At 38.0% G+C, this 23,672-nt stretch overlaps 1 protein-coding gene across 7 annotated transcripts in view; it reads left to right on the top strand.

Annotated features, from left to right (window-relative positions):
- The first annotated feature begins 238 nt into the window (after positions 1–238).
- Positions 239–23,672, top strand: part of LOC132101246 (kinesin-like protein KIFC3) — a 45,589-nt gene continuing 22,155 nt past the window's right edge. Inside the window, exons 1-2 of one of the 7 annotated variants that reach the window (XM_059506027.1) lie at positions 239–493; positions 22,796–22,913. In XM_059506027.1, coding sequence (XP_059362010.1) covers positions 22,832–22,913 — 82 coding nt within the window. In that variant the 5' untranslated portion in view covers positions 239–493; positions 22,796–22,831. Of the gene's footprint in view, positions 494–11,970; positions 12,674–15,215; positions 15,228–16,876; positions 17,110–19,236; positions 19,471–22,795; positions 22,914–22,984; positions 23,484–23,672 lie in introns of those variants that run through there. The other 6 variants (XM_059506023.1, XM_059506024.1, XM_059506029.1 and 3 more) reach the window with 6 other exon arrangements.

Below are 23,672 nucleotides of genomic sequence, written 5' to 3'. Positions count from 1 at the left end.
TGTCATCTATTGTAACAAATGGTGTCCACCAACATGCCTCTTTAAAATTTATCCAAATACATGTTGTGTAAAACATAACATCTTTGACCAATTTTTTAGTTCTAGGTTCTAAATAAAAAACATTTATCCTAACCAGAAATGAAAGTTCTTGTAGTGTGTATTATTACACGTCTTCTTACCATCAGGAGGGCTGACTGAGAGTTTGATTTAATGAGGGCTGAACAGTGGCCTGGCGTTCATTTGTCCTTCGCTTGAACAGGAGGAGCGTTTGCGTCACTGCAGTCAGCTGTGCGAGCGCGCGCGTCTCGTGCTGCATGTTTCACTCGCGCGTGTTTATCTTCACCAGAGACTACAACACTTTAAACTCGTCCAACTGTGAGTTAAAACACCGCTTTCAACAGGCGCATAGAAGAAGAGTGGAATAAAATTAGGAAGCAAGCGGCGTAAGAAGGAAACAGGGCGGAGGAAGGAGTTTGGCGTGCTGGCCTGAGACGTAAGCACATTCTTTCACTTATAAATCGCACATGCTTTATACTTTATACTCTATTAATCCGCGAAACCATGACGAGTTTATAAAGTGCAAGACTCGTGCAACTGTCGCAGTTATAGGCAATTATTTTTTTATTTTATTTTTTATTTTACAGTAATGCAAACTAGTTTAATAAAGTCAATATATGTTTTAGAACATCCTGAATCATAAACTAAACATCCTGTTTCTCTGATTAAAATTAAAATATTGTTCTTGCGTTTTCTCGAATGAGAGGCGGTGAATGACTTGAAAGAAGTCAGCTGTATTTTCTCTCATCTAAATTATGATAATTCAATTAAAATATAAACTAAACTATGTTTTCCTCGAGTGAATAATTCTCGGTTTCTACAGCAGTATTTTGGGTGGATCAGAGTCCGGGTGTGCCCTGTGCAGATCCAGCGGATGTTCAGTGAACTAGTCATCATGTCCCTGGTTTGTAAAAAAACAAAGAATAGGCAGTGGGACGCTTTGAGTGCTTCACTTCTTTGGTTAGATAGTGGCTGAAGTTGTTGATTAAACGTTATCACGTGAATACTGATCTGATGAATCTGACAGGAGGACAGTGTGTTTGTAAAACCGGTCCAGCCCAACCCAAAAAAGTTAATTTGGATGTCATTTACTCATATCATGTTGTTAAACCTCAGACGTTTTTATTAAGTTTCTTCTGAAGCCATTCAATGGATTTTGGACCGAAATGGAAGTTATTCCCTCATAATCTTGATCTCACTGTAACTATGAATGTTCATGAGAAGGTCCAGTGTGCATTTCATGAATGTAGATTCGCTTAAATCAGATCAATGAATTGGGTGATTTAATTAAAAGGCAAAAAAGTTAAAATTCTTTAATCAATCTTTTTAGTTGTTGTTGTTTTTACCACCTACTCCAGTTTACAGCTCAAAAGATTTACATTTATTTTTAATCTTATGTGGCTTCAGAAGAATTGGAAAAATAGCAGGTGTGATTTGTGGTGCTTTGGTTTTTTTTTTTTGGTTTTTTTTAAGAATAAACTGAATGTAGGATTGCCTCTCTAAATGCTCCTCTACACTGCATGTGACCAAAAAAATAATATTAATTGCAGCTTGCACCATGACCATTTCTGAAGAATGCATCATATTCAGTCACCCTCTAACAGAGGTGCCTAAACTTTTGAATACAAATGGACAACTTGATTGAGGGGCCAAAAGATAAACATAAATGTTGCATTATGTCCATATTATATTAAAATGTATGAGATTTCTAATTTTTTCTAATAAATATAAATTACTGTTTGTATAAATTAAAAATAGTATCAATTTTTTCAATGCAAATTTGCATTTCAGTGCAAAAAAAATAAAAATATTGCCCTTTTTTTTTGTGGGCCAAAGCAAAGGTAATCATGGGCCAACTTTGGTCTGCATACCCTGGTTTGGATATCTCTGCTCTACAAAGAGACTTTTTATGATAACCAATGAAGCTATACATGCTAGAATTGCACAACTTCCATTACAGTGCATTGTAGACCGCGCTCTTCGTACGTATTTCTTCTTTGTTTGATGGGGTGTGAAACTGACATAGGTAGACATGTTGGGCTGCCTTGTCCAGTTTGTATTCTATGATTCCCGAATATGCCCTTAAGTACATTCCTCAGTGCAGAGTCAGTGAGAACAGACTATGGCACTGACACTTTTCATCCTAGAGCTGTGTGTGTGTTTGTTGAGGTAGAAACACATGAACTGTCACTTGTTTGCTGTCAGACTTGATGTCTGTCATGTCTTCAGGCAAATGAAACTGATCGAGGTTATTCCAATACTGCAGTTGTGTAGAGAGAAATATACAACAAAACCATTATGTGAGAGAATCTTTTGACTAGAATTGAAAATTGAAAGATTCATTAGTCTGTATCAAAATGATTTATCAAATGTGTCCACAAGGGGTGTAAGGGTTCACACATTTCTACTGAAAAAGAAAATTGCTTACAGGTGTTTCAGTTCAGTCTGCATGTTTTTTTTTTCTTTCTCTTGCTGTACTGAACTGTGAACTCAAATTGATTTACAGGACATAATGAACGCTCATTTTTGAGTACCGTTACACTCCTAGAGATCATTCTAAATTTATTAAAATGTTTGAGATTGGCATGATAGCTTTTTTTTGGAGTTCTTGTTGTATGAAGTGTTAATTTTTTTTTTTTTATGCACAAGTATTCTATGCAGCGTCCCATGTATATGAGCTCATACAGTAAATTGTGTGTATAAAAAGACAAATTACAAAAATAAGTTACTTTTAGATTAAGAATACTCATCATACTTTAAGAATCTGCTGTCATTGCTTGACATTAACTAACAATCATTATTGCATGACTGACTATTAAAATGACGTTTTTAAGAAGATAATGAGCAACAGTACTAACAGTATCACCTTCATTTTGTGTGGTTGTATAATTAAGGAATATTCTGTGTTGCGTATAACCATAATTTTCTTTTTCCTAATTATACGTTAGTTAAACTGCATAAACAACTGAATTCCCTGAGACACAGTCACACCCTCTGTATACTGGCAACACAAGGAAGACTTCATGTTACATAACTGCACTGAATCAGAGACTGTCCTCTATTCAAGAAACACCTCAGACCAACAGATGGAGCTGTGCTCCGCAATCCCTCTGTGTTTATGGGCTGGTATCTTCAATGTGCCAAAGAAAGTTTTCTGAGAGTGTGTGAGAAAATAAGATGAATTAGTTCAACAAATAAAATTAGGATGTTCTTCGTATAGGCCATGCATTTGAGTCTTAACATTTTCTGGTTAAGAGGCTTTGAAATTTTTTATTTATTTTTTTATCCTCCAGCCTGAAGTAAACTTTATTGGGTGCTTCTGCAGCACAACGTGTGCAACAGATGTCAGACACCCTTAACATGGCCGTCTAACCACATGCTTGTACATATTTTCCTGTACGCCTCAAAGGAGACTCTGACTCACTCATGAGGTCACTGATCATTGCCAGTAGGTCGGGTCAAACCAGTGTTCCCACTGATCCTCACTTTTCTGACCCTTGCTGCCCAGACCAGTATTCTCCGAAGAAACCAGTTCCTTGAAAATGTATGCACACGCTGTTTCTCCAACAAAAAGATAAAAGCTGAGGTATTGCATCATACATTAGTGGACATTAAGCCTGTCATTTTGAGGTTTCTCGCCCTTTTCTGTTACTCTGTAATTTGCTTCAGAAATAGCACACACTGAGGGCATTGTGTGACAGCAAAACTAAATTCATCGCTGCCTGGAGAAACACAGAAAGCTTGTGCAAGTCTCTGCTGACTTTCCCTTTCTGAACTCACTGTCTTGTTGCATTAATTGGGAAGAGTTTGAATGAGAGTGGTGGCAGCTGTCAGCTTTTTCTAATCCCACTGCTCACTTTGCTGAAATATTTCTGCTGTAAGCTGCTTAACCGAGGTGGTCGTGTTCGGTTTAGCCTCTTAACTAGAAGTTGCATACCTAAATGTGTTTGCATGCCACCTGCACGCATACACTTTATAATTCATTGATAGATCAGTGAGATTCCACTGAAAGTTATGTGCAGATATTTGTCTTATTTGAAGACCTACAGTTGAAATGTGTTTGAACATTAAAATGCATTGCATTAAGGATTTTATTAACTGATATGGTCATATTCGGTTTAACTAGAAGTTGCATACCTGGGTGTTCGTGTGGCACCTACACCCATACACCGTATAATTCATTGATAGATTGAGATAACAGTGAAATTCCATTGAAAGCTTTGTGCAAATATTTGTCTTGTGCAAGGTACTAGAGTTAGAGTTTTTTTATCTTTTTTTATCAAGGAACGAAAGAAACAAGTACATCTTTCAGCAAAACATGGTCTAGATAAATTATTTTAAATAAAAACAAGTGTTTTGACAGTTTCTAAAGTAGTTGTTGAAAGTATGTGTATGTGAAGATCTACATCTGTGGTTACTTTTTTTTTTTTTTATAAACATACCCCAAAAATTAAATTTTCCAGCTGTTATACTAAAAGATCTGTGGGGCTTTTTGAGCTGAAACTTCCCAGACACATTCTGGGGACACCAAGACCAATATTGCATCTAGTAAAAAGGGGCATAATAGGTACCCTTTAAGTATCCAATTCTGGAGTTGGAATTGTTTTTTGATTCCAAAAAAAAAAATCAAACATATTTGGAACATCATTGTGAAGAATTGTCAAGACACTGAGGCCATTTGTTTATACTGCTGTACTCTGATATCCAACTTATGCAATTGTATTTTTTTTTTCCTCGCAACACTAGAGTCTTTGTGTTCACCTGTCATATAAGTTTATTGTCTTTTTTATCAGCTCACATACCATGCAATCATCCATTAAAAGTAATTTACATTTGGAATCTTGGAAAAACTAAATCACAACATAGCAGATATTTCATATTGTTTACATGTTATATATAATAACATCTGTGTGGAAATCTCTTTCTTCTTTGGAATAAAAACAAACTTTATCATTTGGCAATCTAATTCTGCGTAGATTTGTTAGTACATAGATTCTGAAGTAGTGCCTGTATACTTTTTAATGCAAAGCTGTTCTAATGAGAAGTTGACCAATTGATTGGCCGGCCGATTAATTGGCCGATTTTTGGCATTTTTTTTTTTTTTATTAATCGGCGAAGCAGCTCACACTCTGCAGCTGCAGCTTGTTTACACACAGCTTCAACCAATGGCAAGGCAACACAGCCCATTTCAGAATTACATTTTACCCTGGAAAGTTATCATTCATAAGTGCAACAATCCTTTGCACGTGAAAGTAGAAACACGTTCAATTCATACGAAACTTCTGTGCTGATTTGAACTTGCATATTAACTTATCGTCCAAAATCAAATATCGAATATAACAATATCCTCCGCGATGTCATCGCTCGTGGTCAGTGCACTCTTAAGCAGTTATGAGCAGCAGGCTGTGTAATGTGTGTGAAATCTTTTATTTTTGTTATCACTATGGCTATTTGACATATAGCAGTGTTTCCTATACATTGAGTTTTTTGTGACGGCTCGTCACTATTTAAAAACTGACCACCACAAACAGATTTTCCAAAAGGCTTATACTTTGTCAAATAAAATTTGTGCTTCACGTTTCAAAATTAAAATGCAGCACGGGTGTTTTTATATAAATGAATTTTTGAAAAGCTTGACTGTTTTCAGAAAAGCTTTAATGTCTTCGATAAAGTAGCATTTGTGAGCAGCGCTTATTTGATTACAGCCAGGGTCATCCAAGTTGTGTTGAAAGGTGATGACTATTATAGGGTCCCACGGCTGAGGGGGAGCCCACGGCGGTCTCAACCAACTGGGTGAGGCCACCCTAAAAAGATGCTCAAGAGAGCTGATGGGCCACTGCTGCGCATCATCACGAAAGCTTATCGTTTTCACGTGTCTTTAAGCCTTGCTAATTTAAACATTCATAAGAGTTTAAAGCATTCAAGCACAAGATGCAGAAAAACAGTGGAGAAAGAAATCAGATGTGTATTATTATAATGGATACATTGTCTCGTATAGTGACTGCACCTAATTTTAATTTTAATGTTAATCCATGAAAAAGAAAGAAAATCACTTACTACTCTTGACTGAATTACTTTGTAGTTTTAACAAGAATTAATCCATAGCCAAACTGAACATTATTCATTCACCAGATATAATATTTGACATTTTTTATTTTTTTTTATTAGTGGGTGCAGGACACTATAGTTCATTTATGTAAGTGAGTATAGCATAATAAATCGAACTGTGACATATTATACTAGGGCTGGATGATTATGGCCTAAAATCAAAACCTCGATTAATTGAACATTTTACCTCGATTACGATTAATGAACGATTATTTTGTTTCTGTTTTGTTTTTTTGCCCTCATAGTTCATTTTCAAGGTTTGTACTGTAAACAGGGCCGTAGCTGGGGGTAGCAGGGCCCCGGTGCAGGTTGTACCAGTGGGCCCGGTTTGAAAGTGTTTAATTTGTATGGTCGTTCTGTTTATTTGTTTGTGCTATTTACACAGCGTTTAAGTTTTTTCAAGTTTGTGTTGTGAAAAGATCTGTGGTGTGAAAAGGTTGCATTAGCAATTTCGCAAAGGAGAGCTCAGTTCAGTGTTGCTGTCTGTGAGACGCGGATCTCTCTCCGCGTGCGCACCGAGCACAGCGCGAGTAACCAGCTGCTCAGTTCAGCTTTTTCGCGTCTTGTGTTTTAATGCTTTAAAGTTTTTTGAATGGTTAAATTGGCAAGTGGCAAGGCTTAATAACACGTGAAAATGATACGCTTTCATGACGACACGCAGCAGCTTTCTGTCAACTGTCCTGAGCTGTCTTTTTAGACTGGCCTCAGCCAGACGGTTGAGATCGACTATTAAAGGTGGGATATTTTTTCCTATTGAAAGCACGATCTGATATCATAGCTCACTATCAGCAGTTATTTTATCTATTTTCGTAACATTTCTTATAGATTATTGCTCTGTGTAAGAGATAAATAAAGATCAGATAAAGATAAATTAGCCCAGTATCAGTACGAGTGATTGCGTGTGAATTAGTCATACTGTCTCTATATTATTGTGAAGCTGTGGGTTGTAAATAGCATAGTTCCTTCAAAAGTAGAAAAATATGCTATAAGTTTTGAGATTCTAAGCTACTTTAGTAATAAATCACAGGACAGTGCTGACAACTAGTTTTTGCGTTCCTCTGTGTGCGCGATCTTCACAGCTACTGTTTATATGAGTGTTCGTGCCACAATGCAGCTGCGCGAACATGGGAGCTCGAAATAATAATAATAATACACATCCGACCGTCTAATCGCTTGAATGTCCAAACCATAAAACAAATACAACTGACAAAGTTTAGTGAAGACGCAAGGCTCACCGCTCGCACGCCCGCACTATATGTTGAACCGGCGTTCACCTCCGTGTTTTGCTTTTATGCCACTGGCACTGACTGGACGGGGCAGAGTCATGTGGCTGCACACGCAGTAGTATGCTTTTAAGGGGGAAGTATTAACAGGATTAAAAAACCGAAATAACCGACATGGGAAAATTAAGTCGGTTAGAGGTTCTGAATTTCGGTTTCGATTACTTTTCGATTAATCATCCAGCCCTATATTATACCCACACATTCTTCATACTTGTTCTATTTTATTACCCTTTTCTAAACTATAGCAAAAAAACTGTGATATGTATAAATATTTTATTGTTCGTTTTCTGTATTGTACAGCTACAAACTTGAAAAAGCTTAAACATTGTGTAAATGGCACAGATAAATAAATAGAGATAACATACAAATTACCGTATTTTTCGGACTATAAGTCGCACCTAAGTATAAGAAGCATCAGTCCAAAAATACGTCATGACGAGGAAAAAAAACATAAGTCGCACTGGACTATAAGTCGCATTTATTTAGAACCAAGAACCAAGAAAAAACATTAGCACCCTCTCATGGCTGTAGACGGTAATGTTTTCTCTTGGTTCATTTCTCATTTCATGTCAAATATTTTGATAAGTCGCACCTGACTATAAGTCGCAGGACCAGCCAAACTATGAAAAAAAAGTGACTTATAGTCCGGAAAATACGGTAAACAATTTCAAACAGGGCCCACTGGTACAACCTGCACCTAGCCCCAACCACGGCCCTAATTACAGCCATTAGTGGGGAAACCGCTATATCTCCCTTCCAACAGCACCTCCTGCTGGCAGAGAAGCAATTTGCAGTCTGTGGGATACATGGTTGTCTGTCAGTAAACAAACAAAAAGCATGCTTCAGAATTGTTTTGAGAAGGTGCTTAAGTTTTGAGCCATGTTTTATTATTCTAAAATGGGCTACTACTACTATTACTATCTTTTACCCTGAAATCATTTGCTCAAACTCACTTTTACGAGATGAATAAATGTTTTTTTTTTTCTTTTCTTTTTTAAATCAGCCAAACATATTGACAAAAAAAAGTGCCATCATATATCGGCCATCGGTTGCCCTGATTTCTAAATATCCGCATCGGCCAGTGAAAAACCAATATCGGTAGACCTCTAGTTCTAATGTACAGTATACTGTAGTGTAACGGACTGATATGACTTCATTTTTAACAAAATCAGGCCGAAACTGAGTTTGTTTCAGCATTTCAAAACAGCTGACCAAAGCGAACTTTCATGGGTAGTTTGTTTTGGCTCCTAAACACCTTTGAGATACCATTGGTCCATGGCGATTACACGATCGGTGGGTGTGTTCTGGTGTGTTTTCCACTTTCTTTGATGTGCAATTATTTTTTTTGTTTTTGGTTCTTTTCTCATTCAGTGGAGGTCAGGTATGAAAACAACATCTCCTAGTCACTAGCAACTTAAATACACTGTGTCAAATAGCTCAGCTGCCACGGATATATCCGCACCTGTACGATGTTTTCAGACTATAAGCCTTTCACGCTTAAAGACTAGAATGGTTCTTTTGTATTGCAAACATGATACTTGACTCTGAACTGCTGCCAATCATAATTCTTTTGTCTATAATATTCTGACCATTGGTTCCCATCTCACACCTAGATACACCATCATTGCATTTTTTTGTTGTAGTGGTCGACCGTTATATCACCAAGGCCGATATAGCTACCGATTTTTAAAATATTGGCAACGGCCAATATGTTTTTCTGCTTGGCCGATGTGTTCAAGGCGGGACTTTTATTTTGACGGCGCTGAGAGTGGCAGTGTGCCTGAGCGCACACAGTGCTCACACTGTCTCTCTTGTTCACTTTCATTGTTAACAGTTCTGTCTACAGATAGAAGTCTGTCTAATAATATAGTATTATATAATAAAAGTATAACGATTGCTTTTATATTAGGCCTATTAGTAATAGAAAGGAAAACATTATAATACTTTCTTGTTTGCCGTCAGCATTAAGTAAATTCACATTTATATAATTTAAATAAATCTTTGAATGACTAATGAACAATTAATTTCACAAGCCTTGCAAACTTAGTCGAATCCAGCTGTGAGATCTTGTGAAGTGTGTATCCAGCATGACCGCGTGTTCTCTGTGTAATGGTCAGTCTGTTAATTGAATGCTTTAAACATGATTTCAAATTATGCTGCACTTTATGCAATTGCCCACTTTTATCTTCATTATATAATATTATATGTGTCATTTTCACTGTGTGCTGTATGTAAAATGAGGGTTACCTTGGCTTTACTGAAATATATGATTCCCAATGCACACAAACTTCCCAGAATACGGAGTCCCCTGTTGGTTACAGTGTTTACTTTCTTTTAATTATATTTTTATTTGAAAAAAAAATATTTGTGTGAAATACTTTCATCTAAAGTATAAATTATTTTTACACATTTATTTTTTTCATCCATTGTCAAATTATTTGAAATTTCTTAAATATAATAATCATTTTTAAAAATCATATCTGCTTTATATCAGCTATCGACTCCCTGCCTTCCAAGATATTGGCATCGGCATCGGCTGTCAAAAAAACACATATCGGTCGACCACTACTTTGTGCTTCGTGCATAGACGCAAGTGTCGCGACACATTTACTTTTTTTTTTTTTTTTAAATGCACATTTGACAGTAGCTTGAGTTAGGATGCAAATGTTAATGTTCATTATTAAAAGCGGTAACATCTGTAAAAATTTGAACTAATTTTGTATGGTGAAATGAAATTATTCTGAATGTTGGAGTTTCATTAAAATTAACAGTTTGTCTTCCATAGATTTAAATCAAGATAACCACAGTTATATAAACCACACATATAACACCTCCAATACCATGGTAAAAATATAGTTTTATGGTTTCTAGGTATTTGTAAGAAAAACAGTAGTCTATATATTTAGTATAAATGCACAAACACTAAAGCATTATTACAAAAAAATATGTAATTACATTTCATTACCTCTTAAATACATTTATTGCATGTCTACATTAATAATATAGTAAAATTTGATATGAATATCCCACATTGCTGCCACAATACCATAGTGCATTTAGTGTTACTACAGTAAAACCATGGTAAATGATTAAGATTTGAAAATCCTCTGGCTGTATTTTTGCACACAGTGTCTCTAGAGATAAATGGTCCATGTGGCATGGTTCAACATTATATTGAACACTTGTTATCCTTTTATTGAGGAAACTTATATCGTGATAATTATCATTATTGTTTTATCGGCCAGCCCTTAAACACACCTGAACGAAAATAATCAAGGTCTTCAGACTCACCAGAAACTTTCAGGCAACCGTGTTGTGGCTTAACTCTAGAGAGTATTGGCCCTTCAGGAACAAGATCGGACGCACTTTCTCTTTAAAAAAAAAAAAAATGCATTCCTCTGCAGTGAAATTATTTGAAAAGTTTTTCCCACATTATACAGTGTTTTTTAATAAAATGTGTAATATGCACTTCAGTCTTTTGAGCACTGACTACTTCATTGGTTAATTTGGTTAGAACAGGCACTATTGTTGATTGTTCTGCGACTGACAGGCCCCTAAAAAGGGTAATGAACCAGAAGATGGTCTTTTGTTTGTCTGCGCACATCCTAAGAACGTGACACAATTATTTTTTTCCAGAACAAGACTTGTGATCTTTTATGACCACAAATCATAATTCAGCCTTCAAGATCGACACTGTCAGCTGTGGGCCATTCCCTAAGGTGCCCACTTCTATATTATTTTCTGTTTATTATCAGAAACATGATGGACGGGTTTGTAAGACGCAGTTCGACAAGGTCATATCACTATGGCAACGACCAATCAGAGACAGGCTTCTTTATCCACAGATTTTTCAGTTGATTTTCTTCTTTTTGCATAGATGCAAACAGTGGTTACATCATCGCTAAGAGACGCTAAGCTCTCTGTACTGCAGTGACAGATGGACACCATGAGAAAAGGGAGGGAGAAAGAGTGAAATGCATTTTCTCTTTCAGCAGAGGTGTGGGACTTTACCCGCAGCGCAGAAGCGGCTGGACTGCGACCGTTTGGAGTTTTCCCAGTCGTATGGACCACAAACTGGGATAAGGACTATCAATACCAGGCGTTATGAAAGAAGGAGTGGACTGACCCATGAGAGTTTTATTCCTGCAATCCAGAGACTGTAAAAAAATACAATAAACCATTAGTGACGCAAAAAGAGGCAAAGACTTGTTGGATATCAGCTTGTGCCAGTGGAGGTTATGATTCTGTTTTGGTGATTCATGATTACTCAGTTGATCAGATTTCTCTAGACCTGTAATCTGAAAGTTCTCCAAAGAGGAGGAATGGAGACGTATTCAGAAGCTATTTCTGATTAGCAAACTATTCATCTATTATTCAACAAGTTTACGTCTGTTTGCATTGGATTACATGAGCTTGTTTATCAGGGTGTGTCTTTATAGATGTGTCCAGTTAGGTTAAAATGGCTTTGTGGGGTTTAAAAGCAGGTGTGTGTTAGTCGGCCCTCCCTTATCCTCCTTTACCATGGGAGATGAGAGCGGCCATCTCATTTGCTGATCAGATCACGGACAGATTATCAGCCTAAATGAGCATTAGAAGAAGACGAGCTCTGGGGAGTCCATGTTCTGAACATGTAGCGTGGTGAAGAACTGTTGGGAAAAGAAGCAAGCAGGCAACTATTGTTGGTGGACTTTATTCCAAACTTTTTGGTTGCTTTTATTGACTTGTTAGACTGAATCTCACCATTACACAGTGCAGTGCAGTAGAGCTGATATCACGACTGGAACTTCAACCAGAAGATAGGGTTCTCTGCTTGCACTGACCCTGAAACGGGATCAGCCAGAATTACTTTTAAGGGATACACCATCTCTTTCTTGAGACTGAACGTGTTGTTAGACCTATTTTTGACTCACTTAGTCAGTGCCACCATGTATGTGCTGTGCACACTGGTGTTGCTGTCTCTCCACAACCTGTTTAAGAGACCCAAGGTCCAGGAACCCTCTGAACCCAAAGCTATCGAGGGTCCCGAGCAACAAAAACCAGATGTAACCAAACTGGATCGCAAGAAGAAGAACAAGCACCACTTGCGTGAAGGTTCTGGACCACTAGAGACCTCAAGAGTGTCTAGAGAGCATGACTTTGAAAGATGCTTGGATGGACCCAGCGGAGCAAGTAAAAGAAGATCTGTGCACCTGGATAATGTGCATGAGAGGAGGAAGATTGCACAGGTGAGACTGAAAATAGAGGTGAATGTAGGAATGTGTGTTTGAGGTTGATCTTCAGGTCTGTTTACTTTGCTGATACATACATGCTGGTCACTATCAAATTAGGTTTATTTAAGGTTATTATTGTTTTTAATCGATCTGTTCAGAAGCTGAAAGGGGTTCACCACGTTATGTTGATGCTGGAAAAACTCTTTAAAAAAAAAAGCAATTATTTATTCATTTATTTTTCCTCATTATTTATGAGTGTTGTATTATTGATTTGGCGAAACATCAGACGCTTTGCTGGTTGAAGGTTTAGGCTCAGTTTCTTTGGACTGTTAGAATGTGTAAATTTCCGTCACTGATGAATGTCTAGTAGAGCTATTTTAGTCAGTTGGATATGTTTCAAGACGCTCCGTGGCTCATCCAATTGTTCTCAGCTGTTTTGTGCAATCGGCTGTTTTTAGACTAGTAATTCATAAAGTGAAAGATTTGTAAATATCAGCGTGTTCTTTTTACAGAGTGTACTGTACAGTGCATGGGGATTTTCATGTACCTGGAAAAATATGTATCACACTGTCCCATTTCTAATGTTCTCTGCTGTCTGATGGACCATTTTAGCGGATAAAATCCTGAGTGGTTACGTAAGCAGTGGGTTAATCAGAGAGCTCCCTGTCCTCTTTAATCGTAATTTATTTCATTGGGTATGCGCTCAATCTACCATTGTTCCTTTTCCTTAATCTTGTTTGCTTTCACTTGTTGGATCAGCAGAAATCTTTCCTTGCTGGAATTGTTTGATAGAGTGCTTATTCCACCAGTAGAATCAATTCTTGAAAAAAACTTCAATGGTTGCAGCTTTTTTTGATGTTGAACTCTTAAAAATAAAGGTTCCAAAGGGGGGTTTCCACTGCAGTGCAATAAAGAACCATTTTGGGTTCCCCAAAAAACCTTTCTGTGAAGGAATGGGGAATTCTTAAAATAACCTTTTTTATCTGTGTAAAGAACTTTAAGAAAAATCCAAGAAATATTTTTCCACTGAAATGGTAAAACATTCAATGGGTGTAAAAGGTTGTTAATAGAAACAGATGCCAATAAAAGTACCTTTTATTTTTAAGAGTGCATTTTCAAACTTTCTTTTGATGATTAGCCGTGTTTCCACTATAGAGCTTAAACCGGGCGTGCTAGTGCGTGCCAGGGCCAGTCGCATTTCCACTGTCACTTCCGGGGCTTGATCATGCCTCGCCGGGGCTTCCTCGGGGCCAACGGCCAGGGTTTTTTGGCCCGACGAAAACCTTGGGCCAAAGCGGGCCAGCTGGGGCTAGAGGAGGGGTTATGAACAAAGGCGGAGTTTCTCCGCGTCTAGAGAGCTCAGCACTGCGTATAATTTCAGAAAGATAACAGCTTTAACACCGGTATTAAAGACTTTTTATAATAAGTTGAGCTCAAAACTCACTCTTAGTTAGCAGCAAGTGTTTGAAATAACTTGATCCGATGTGGATTATAATCACTTAATATTTATAAGCGATGTAAAAGACTATGCATGCAAAAAATTAACATTACCATAGTAAACATGGTAAATATTACCGCTTGGATAAATCAGATGTCAGCTTCTTATTCTCTATCACAATTGTGTATTTTTTAAGTAACAATTTATCTGTCGTCTCATTTCGTGAGTTTAGCTCCACATTGCATATCAAAATATAATAATGATTTTTGTTCGGGAGCTTTTATAAAAATGGAGAGTATGCACTGCGGACCATTTCAGAAAGATAACAGCTTTAACACCAGCAATAAACACTTTTTTAAATAAGTCAAGCTCAAAACTCACTCTTAGTTAGCAGCGAGTGTTTGAAATAACTTGATCCAATGTGGATTATAATCATGTAAACAAGGCAGAAATATTTATAAGCGATGCAAAAGACTATGCACGCTAAACATGTTACCATAGTAAACATGGTAAATATGACCGCTTGAAGAAATCAGACGTCAGCTTCTTATTCTCTATCACAATCGTGTATTTATTTAGTAACCTATATTATCTGTCACAAGCCTCGTCTCGAGAGTTTAGCTCACGTTGCCTATCATAAAAAAAATATAATAATGTTTTTGTTCGGGAGCTTTTAAAAAAATAGAGATATTATCATTCATTCTAAATGTGACGGCTACTGTGGCTACAAATAAACAGAAACGAACTCGACTGAATAAGCAGGCTATTTTCATAAGCGTTAAAAATGTATAAATAAAATAGAAATAAGTGTATTTATGTGTGATTAATTTTGAGTCCTGATAAATTAAATCAATATGATCAATGTATCCCTTATTCTATAGTTAAAACATTGATGCTTTTGAATTTGAATATATAACAAAGCATGCAAACAAATGGCCGCTTTTATCATGTTCATTTTGTGATCACGCATGTTCCAGTGACTGATAACTTCTCTTTGTTGGTGAAATGAGGTTACATGACGTTGTTCCTGAGAGGCGTGTAAAGGGCGTGTTTTAGTGACGCGCTGCTGAGCTTCAGGCTCCACTGTGGAAACCCTGCGCTATTCTGGCCTCGGTGCTACTGGCCTGAGACTATTAGCCCCACCCGGCCCTCTTCAAGCCCTGGCTCGCACTGGCCCCACAGTGGAAATGCGGCTATTGTGATTTATATACATATACCATATATAGGGCTGGGCAATGTGACGATATAAATCAGATGGACGGAATTAAGTCTATCGATTCATATTGTGCTCTATCGTTTATTTCATGGTGCCGCAAAATACATTGTTTATGGCAATACGTTTTCATTTGAATGATGGCAGTCTTACATGCATTACACGGGATGCAGGCAGATGCGTGAATAACAGCGTGCGTGCACTCACGTCACGTTGCTGTGCGCGTGGTCCTGAAAACGTAATGTTTGCATGCAATTTTAAGCACTGCAGTTTAAAACAACTGATTTTAGTCAGTTGAAACACAAACAACAGAGCTATATGCGTGCGCTATCTCTGTTTCTGTGTGAGAGGAGTGTGTAAGCCACACATCAGCTGCTAAAAGGACTTGTGAGCATTTTTGCCACTTTATTGGCTTCGAACGATTGCATAAACGCTTATATGCGTCCAAATGCAAGAATCCTCAAACACAGTCATTTATGTCTTAAGGGAATGTAAACGGTTGCGAGAGAAAGCGCATATGTAACAGTATATTGGATCCGGACTTCGGTCTTAATGTAATGTCTTTTTTGAGAGTTTTGCTCAGCATGTTATCTTGATCTTCTTATTAGTGTGTTTAGCTATCAGAAAAACATGTTTTAATTTAATGAATATTTGAAAGGAATTATAGCCACTTTTGGTGAAGCACAGCAAGACTGAAAAATTTTAATGTGCTGGCCAAGAAGCTGCATCCACATGCTTTTTCATGGTATGTTTTAGCCATTATTAAATTATGTTGTCTTTCCAGTGTAGTTAAAGTGTTAAAAGTAAAAAGAGATGCCAAAGCATGTGTAACTGTCAGGTTAGTAGCAGTGAGTTTCAGGGTGCCCACGACCAGCGATTAGAATGGCAGTATTGGATTATCATTAACAGGCTTGTCGTGTCAATACATGGAAAAATCCTGAGCTGACACAGATTTGTCATCAAAGCAGACACTGAACTTTAGGACCTTAACTAGTAAACTTTTAACGCACATAATATATTACAGAACGCTAACAGCAGTTTTATTATGCTTTACTTGGTTTTACAATATATTGGAAAGGGTTTCACAATGCTGACTTGACCATAAAATGATTTGTGCTCTGTTGAGGAGCGTCAACTTTTAATCTATAGTGTTTATCAGCCAGTTATTCATGTTCCTGAAGTATGCCACATTCACTGTACTAGTTCATGTTTGCGTTTGTAACCCAGTTACCTAGCAGTGCCTGAAAGAGTTTGCTCTCATGGGAGCAGAAGAATGGTGTTAGTGTAGTTGCTGAGAGTCCCGTCCACACAAATGAGTGAGCAATTTCACCCCCTGTGACTGGCTTTAAAAAAAGTCATGACTGTCTGTCTTTTTTTGTTTTTGTTTTTCTTTGCACACAGACATTGGTGGTGAGAGAAGCAGCACCATGCTACATTTGCTTGCTGAAATATTTATTTCTGTGGCCAAGCGAGCGGCAGAGAGAGGAGGGAACTGTGGGATAGGTGGGGAAGGAGGGAAGAAGCGTGGGGGGCTGTGATGCGGCTCAGATTCCACAGTTACCAAGGAACAGCGACAGGAAGAACGGCGTTTATGTCAGAACGAGAGCGTGTGTGAAGAGAGGAGCTGCGTGCAGACGCGAGTGTGTGACACAAAGAGAGCGCGAGAGGGACTGTTTAGCTGGTGGCAGAGCGGCACAGAAATCGACAGTGGTGTGTGTACACGAGTGTGTGTGTGTGTGTGTATGTGCTCCAAATAAATAATGAAGGCATGAGCGACGGCAGGAGACTGCAGGGACAGAGGTGAGTTCAGAGAGGATGCTGCATTCTTTTACTTAAACCACATGTACTGTTTTGCTGTTTTTATTTGACCAGTTTGCTTTAAGATTCAGATTTCATTCGTGTCTGAAATGTAACGCATTATTCTCCTTCATGAGGCATGACATGCATGCACAGGTCTGGTGATGCCGGAGGTTGCATGCAGCGTTTAATGCCACACAGACAGATGTTTGTGCCCGAGCTCTATGGAGGGATTTACAGGAGCGGAGGGAGGGAAAGAGAGGGTGATTTTACTCTTATGATGGGGGATGGGGAAGCTGTAAAAACTGAATTCAGATGAATGTTTCTTGGGCCTGTTTATAGCAGAGAAGTTGCATGTGCTTGTGTTCCTTGTGTTTGTACAGTGATTTAGACAAAGCAGTGCAGAGTCAGACAGATGGAGAGAGACGCTCAGGGGGTGACTGCAGATGAATGAACGATACAGGGAAATCAGACAGACAGCGACAGACTGTAGGACCACAGGATTCATGAAACTGTGCAGTGGTGGCAGACTGTGTGTGTGTGTGTGTGTGTGCATCCATGCATCGACTGATACAGTATGAATGATTGATGCTGTAGGCTGGAGTAAAGAAATGGTCAGTAACTAATAGGATATTTTTTAGTAACATTTTTGTTTTCTAATCAACATGATTGAGTCTGGAAGACCCAAGTGCAATATCTGGAAAAAAGCTAGATTATACATTAGCATCTTATTTTATTTAATTTTGTTCATGTTGGATAAATCTTATACTTGATGTTGGTACGTTGTGTTGAGGTGTTTTAAGGGCTTTAACGTCTCACGCAGGTGGATTCAGATGTATGTAGTGTGTTTAAGTGCAGTCTCTCTAGACCAGCGCTTGGTTTGTACATGATTTCACAGTTTATTGTATTTTTTGTCTGTCAGTGGATGTGGGTAGCAGAGCTAAAATAGAAGATGAGACACAGGGGACAAAGAGAGAGGAAGAAGTAGGCTAATGAGATTCACACACTCATCTGTGTGTGAGTATGAGCTGAAGATGAAATCCATGTCAGTGTGATGGAAAAAAGCTGGCTCTCGCTCAACTAAACAGCCGATTTCAACAGCGTTTCATGAAATGCCAGTCTGTGGGACTGGATGAAATGAGTATCTGTGGTGTGCGGTTTCATGAGGGGACAGAAGCGGATCAGATGTTTCATTAGTGCAGTCTGTTGTGTGAGATCCTCCCAGGAGACCACCGTGAGCTCTGCTGAAACATCAGAAGGACCCAAGACTTGTTTTACCGTCGACGGAGCGTAAATTGACCTTAGAGGAAGGGAGCGAGGGAGAGAGAACTGCTCTGGGGTAATTCAGATGCCGTAATGTTTTCTTGTTTACTGGCACATATGTTAGATTATTAGAGGTTATATTTGTTTATACATGTCAAATCTGTCTGTAGACCCTCATGAAAAATAAATCCAGTAATTGGTAAAGAGTGACTCGCATCAAAATCCTGTTGTTCACTGCTCCCTCTGGTGGTCAGTTGATAAAAACACCATGATTAAAGGGAGACATGTTTCTTTATTCCAGAATACACCTTTGAGAGACGTGCTTTCTGTCCCTAATTGCATAGTATAGCTTTTAGGTTTCTTCTCAGGTGGAATAAGGGCTATCTTTGAGCTATCTACAGCTGTAGTATGATCATATTACATTAATCTTTGAAAACCACGTCACAATATTTTGAACAGTATTTGGTTTTATTTAAATCATAACTTTTTTTTTTTTTGTAAAATAATGTGCTTATACTGACTAAATGAAACTCGTTTTGATATTTTATAATGTGACATTCAGAAATTAAGTGTGTGTTATAGCAATTGTTTTTAAGAATTAAGAATTTCTCAAAATGACGTTTAATAATGTAACAAAGGATTTCTATTTCAAGTAAATGTTCTTTTGAACTTTTTTTAAGCATTAAAAAATATGAAGCAGCTCAAATGTTGTCAATATTTTCTAACATATCAGGGGAAAGTGAAGGTGCCAGGTGTGGGGACTGGATTGATCAGTCCAAAAATGTCTGTCCTCCCATCAAGGTGAAAAGAGGTCATCTGCTTAAAGGATTATGGGTGAAATGAACTTGATGCAAGCTGCCCTGTCTCTGTAGAGAGAGGTGGAGGCACAGGACGTCTTCCCAGACCTGACAGTAAAAACATTCTTCCAATGTGGTCAACATGAACATTTAGAAGATGTAAAGTGGTTAAGAGCAGCTTATTTGGGTGTTCTGAGTGGAGAAGATAAAGATGTTGGGTTGGATGGGTTCACTCATTAACAAGAGCTGGCTGGACCGGGATCACCCTCCGCTTCATCAGGACTGCAGGAAAGCTGGACTGATGGTACAGTGGGACTGTGTGTGTGTGTGTGTGTGTGTGTGTGTTGAGATCAGACCAGCGTGAATAGAGGTTATGTAGTCTTAGAAGGGTTTCTGTGCTCTAGGAGGATTAGATATGCAGCGTGACTAGCGTTTGTTGTTGGGTCAAGACTGATTGCTTGTGCTGCTATGCAGTGTTCACTCAATTTCAGCCTCTGACTTTCTTTTGGGGCTCAGACTTGTGTTAAATCAGCCAGTGGCCCTTTGTACTGTGACAGAGTGGTTTTCTGTGAACTACATAATAGCTCAGACTAAATATTCAGAGAGCTAGTTATCATGTTAAAAGATTTTGTTTTTCATGCTGCTTTGCTGGAGTGGCTAATGTCTATACGTTTCATCATAAATTTGAAATGTTTTTTTATGGCAATTAAGCACTGTACATATGGAATGTTTTATTTATTCTGTTGCTGCTGCCTATATTTGATCAGAAACGGTCATTTTGTGAAAGCAATGTAAAATGTATTAGAAAAACAGTAATATTGTGAAATATTATTACAATTTAAAATAACTGTTGTCTATTTCATGTTTTAATATAATTTATCTTGTGATGCAAAGCTGTATTTTTAGATAATTACTTCAGTCTTAAGTGTCACACGATCCTTCAAAATCATTCTAATATGCTGGCGTTTTTTTTATCAATGCTGAAAACTGTTCTTTCTTTCTTATTTATTTATTGATGTTTTATTTTTCATGCTGTTCAAAAGAACAGCATTTATTGTACTGCCGTTAAACGTTTGTTTTTGTTCGCTTTTAGGCTCCCCATTTCTATTTTTGGGATGAAATATGACCGCTACATGTTGTTCTTTTCATTCAGATACATTTGTGTTTGCATGTTTATGCAAATACTAGCAAATTTAACACTGACAGTGGCTCTCTAAATCTGTTACTGTTTGCTGGATGAAATACTGTAGATTATGAGACACTAGTAAATACTGCCATCCTCCCGTTTATTTTGCAGTTTTAGTAGCAGATGTTTTATAAGCAGGTCAGGTCTGTTTTGTAGAAGACACTGTTAGTCAGTTAGTTATTCAGTGTCCAGGTTTTTAATCCTCGTCTGTCAGTGCGACCTGTGGCCCATCACTCTAATCTCATTTGTTGTTACACCGATTGTTCGTGACCCTGTAGTTTGTTGATTGGAAAGCGTCTGGTCGCGTGACTGCATGAGAGACATGCTGAGATTACTGCAGTATTTCTGTTTGTTTTAGTCACAGTCTTGTCATTTTTTGTTTTTGTTGTGCAGGGCAGTATGGTAGATGTCTTGGACTTTATACTGCGCTTTGCTACATGTCTTCTGTCATCTGATTGATCTGATTGATTGAAGTGTCTTTTTGCTGTGAAAGCTTTGTTGGTTTTTATTTTTTTTAAGTGTACAAATTTGTTAGTAATTTCAAAATGAGCACTTATTGTATTTAGGGCTTCCAGATTAATCGAATGCGATTTGTCATGCGCATTTTGTTAGTAAAGCCGGTTCTATAATCAGCAGTAAATCATCATCGCGTGGTTTCAGGTGGAGCAGCATTTTTCTACACCGATCCATAGTTCACTGACAAGTTACACAACAAAATCAGGAGTTTCAGCTTCAGAGCGTTTGGGATGGAGATTTACCGCTGATCACAGAACAGTGCTTCACTGAAAGATACGCAAGCGAATCGCAGCTTCTATTGAATCGCGATTTCGATTCCATTTCGATTTATCATGCAGCCTTAACTGGACTGAAAGTTTGCTTGATTATCCATTAGGGCTGCATGATTAATCGCATTCGATTCATCTGCGATTATGAACGTGATATTGCGTAGCTTGTCAGCGAACTACGACTCCGTATATTAAGTGCCGCTCCACTTGAAAGTAGGGATGGGACGGTATGAAAATTTAATATCACGATTATAGTGACTAAAATTATCACGATTATCAATATTATCACGGTTTTGTTGAAACGAGATGAAAGTGTTCAAAAATAGTTGATGTTCACACTGAAAACATTTCAGCAAGTTTTATATTTAATAATCAACAAACAACTAATAAAATAAGCAACTCTATGCACTTAATTTAAGGAAAGATTAAATTCTGTGGCATTTCCTTCCTTACAATGAAAATGTAGAAGCATAGAAAAGTCACTGACTTTCGCCATTCCTTCTCGAAAAAAAACAAAAAAAACATTGTGCGCTGCGCTTGCGTCAGACTGTTGCTGGCTGGACATGATTTAATAGTGAGTTATTAAAACCGCGATAATCAAACACTGTTTTAATGATAATTCATTTTTAAACGATATTACTAACCTTCAGCACATTTTATCACGGTTATCAATAAAACCGGTTATCGTCCCATCCCTACTTGAAAGCAGTTGATGGACATTTACCGCTAATCACAGAACCGGCTTTACTTATGAGACATGCATGACAATCGAATCTATTATCCATATATAATTTTTTGAAAAATCATGTTGAAATGTATCATTTATACATTAGGCTTTTGAGGAATGTTTGTTTTGTTCACCTCTGTCATCATTGAGTTGTGTTTTTTTGTATATGCTGCCCTCAATAAAAAATTACAGAGCTTTTTGTGAAGTTCACTCAAATTTTGCTTGACATTCCTCATAAGGCTGCAGTTCTCTCGGTTGGTTGTGCATCTTTTTCTTCCACACTTTTTCCTTCCACTCAACTTCATCTGTTGACATGCTTGGATACAGCACTCTGTGAACAGCCAGCTTCTTTGGCAATGAATGTTTGTGGCTAATCCTCCTTGTGAAGGGTGTCAATGATTGTCTTCTGGACAACTGTCAGATAAGCAGTCTTCTCCATGAATGTGTAGCCTAGTGAACCAAACTGAGAGACCATTTTGAAGGCTGAGGAAACCTTTGCAGGTGTTTTGAGTTGATTATCTGATTGTCATGTCACCATATTCTAATTTGTTGATAGTGGATTGGTTGGTTTTTGTTAAATGTGAGCCAAAATCATCACAATTAAAAGAACCAAAGACTTAAACTACTTCAGTCTGTGTGCATTGAATTTATTTAATGCACAAGTTTCACAATTTGAGTTGAATTACTGAAATGAACTTTTCCACGACATTCTCATTTGAGATGCACGTGTGTGTGTGTGTGTGTGTGTGTGTGTCTATATATATATATATATATTTTTTTTTTAATAACTATTATTATATGATAATATAAGGGTTAATACAAGGTTAATGATTAATTTTATTTTGTAAAATCTCCATGAAAAATAAACAGCTTTTTCAGGTCTCAAATGTTCATCAGTTGGGTGTTTATTGGATGTGGTCTGTGTTTACAGCCGGTCCAGCGGTGTGGTCTGCTCGGCCCTGCGGTCATGTACGGCACACGAAAGACCTGGGACGTCGGCCACACCCCCTGTCTGCAGGAGCTCTGGAACAAAGACCTCTCATTGGATGGTAAGCAGTGTCACAAAACTGGTGTGGCAACATTCTTCTGAGGATAGTTTGAATGTTCGAGTGTATGTAGGAGGTTGGAGACACAGAGTAGGTGTGTGTGTGTGTGTGTGTGTGTGAGAGAGAGCTCAGTCATCCAGGAGAGAGCGAGGGATGTGTTCTTACCCACTGACAAGGAGCAACACAGTCAGACGTTTTCGGACCAAACGGAGAACACCGTGAGTTCTCTCCAGGTACAGAAGGGTACATCTTGAACACGAGGACTATTGGTTGTGCCAGGGAAAATATGTACGTATGCTAATGCGCTCTGTGCTGCACAGGACCATAGAACAACAGGCACAGCGATTGTGTGAGAAACAAAGAACAAATAGGACTAAAACGGGAAGCAAACAAAGAGGAAAATCAGGGAAATGTCTAGTGGCTGGTTTTTGCAGTGATGCAGTGACAGGTTTGCATTCAGTCTGACACTCTTCTACGAAAGCGGCTCAACTGCTGTGTCATCGTAAACCGCACCGGCGAGAGCTGCACGTCTCATCCGTGAGTGTGACAGAGAGCTGTTTGACAAACAAAACGGTAATTGTTGTTTTTTTTATAAGGTTCAGGGCTGCATTTAAGTCCAGGTTAATGCATCACTCGCAGCTGGTTGTTATCTTATCATTAGTCAATGGTTTCTATTATACCTGCAGGACCTTTACCAGATTGATGTGTTCTCTGCGTAGTCAGCTATCAAGGATCACTGTACCCAAAACTTAATATTCTGAC

This window comes from Carassius carassius, chromosome 23 (genome assembly GCF_963082965.1).
Source record: "Carassius carassius chromosome 23, fCarCar2.1, whole genome shotgun sequence".
Lineage (NCBI taxonomy): Eukaryota > Metazoa > Chordata > Actinopteri > Cypriniformes > Cyprinidae > Carassius > Carassius carassius.
This window is presented reverse-complemented; position numbering and strand designations above follow the sequence as displayed.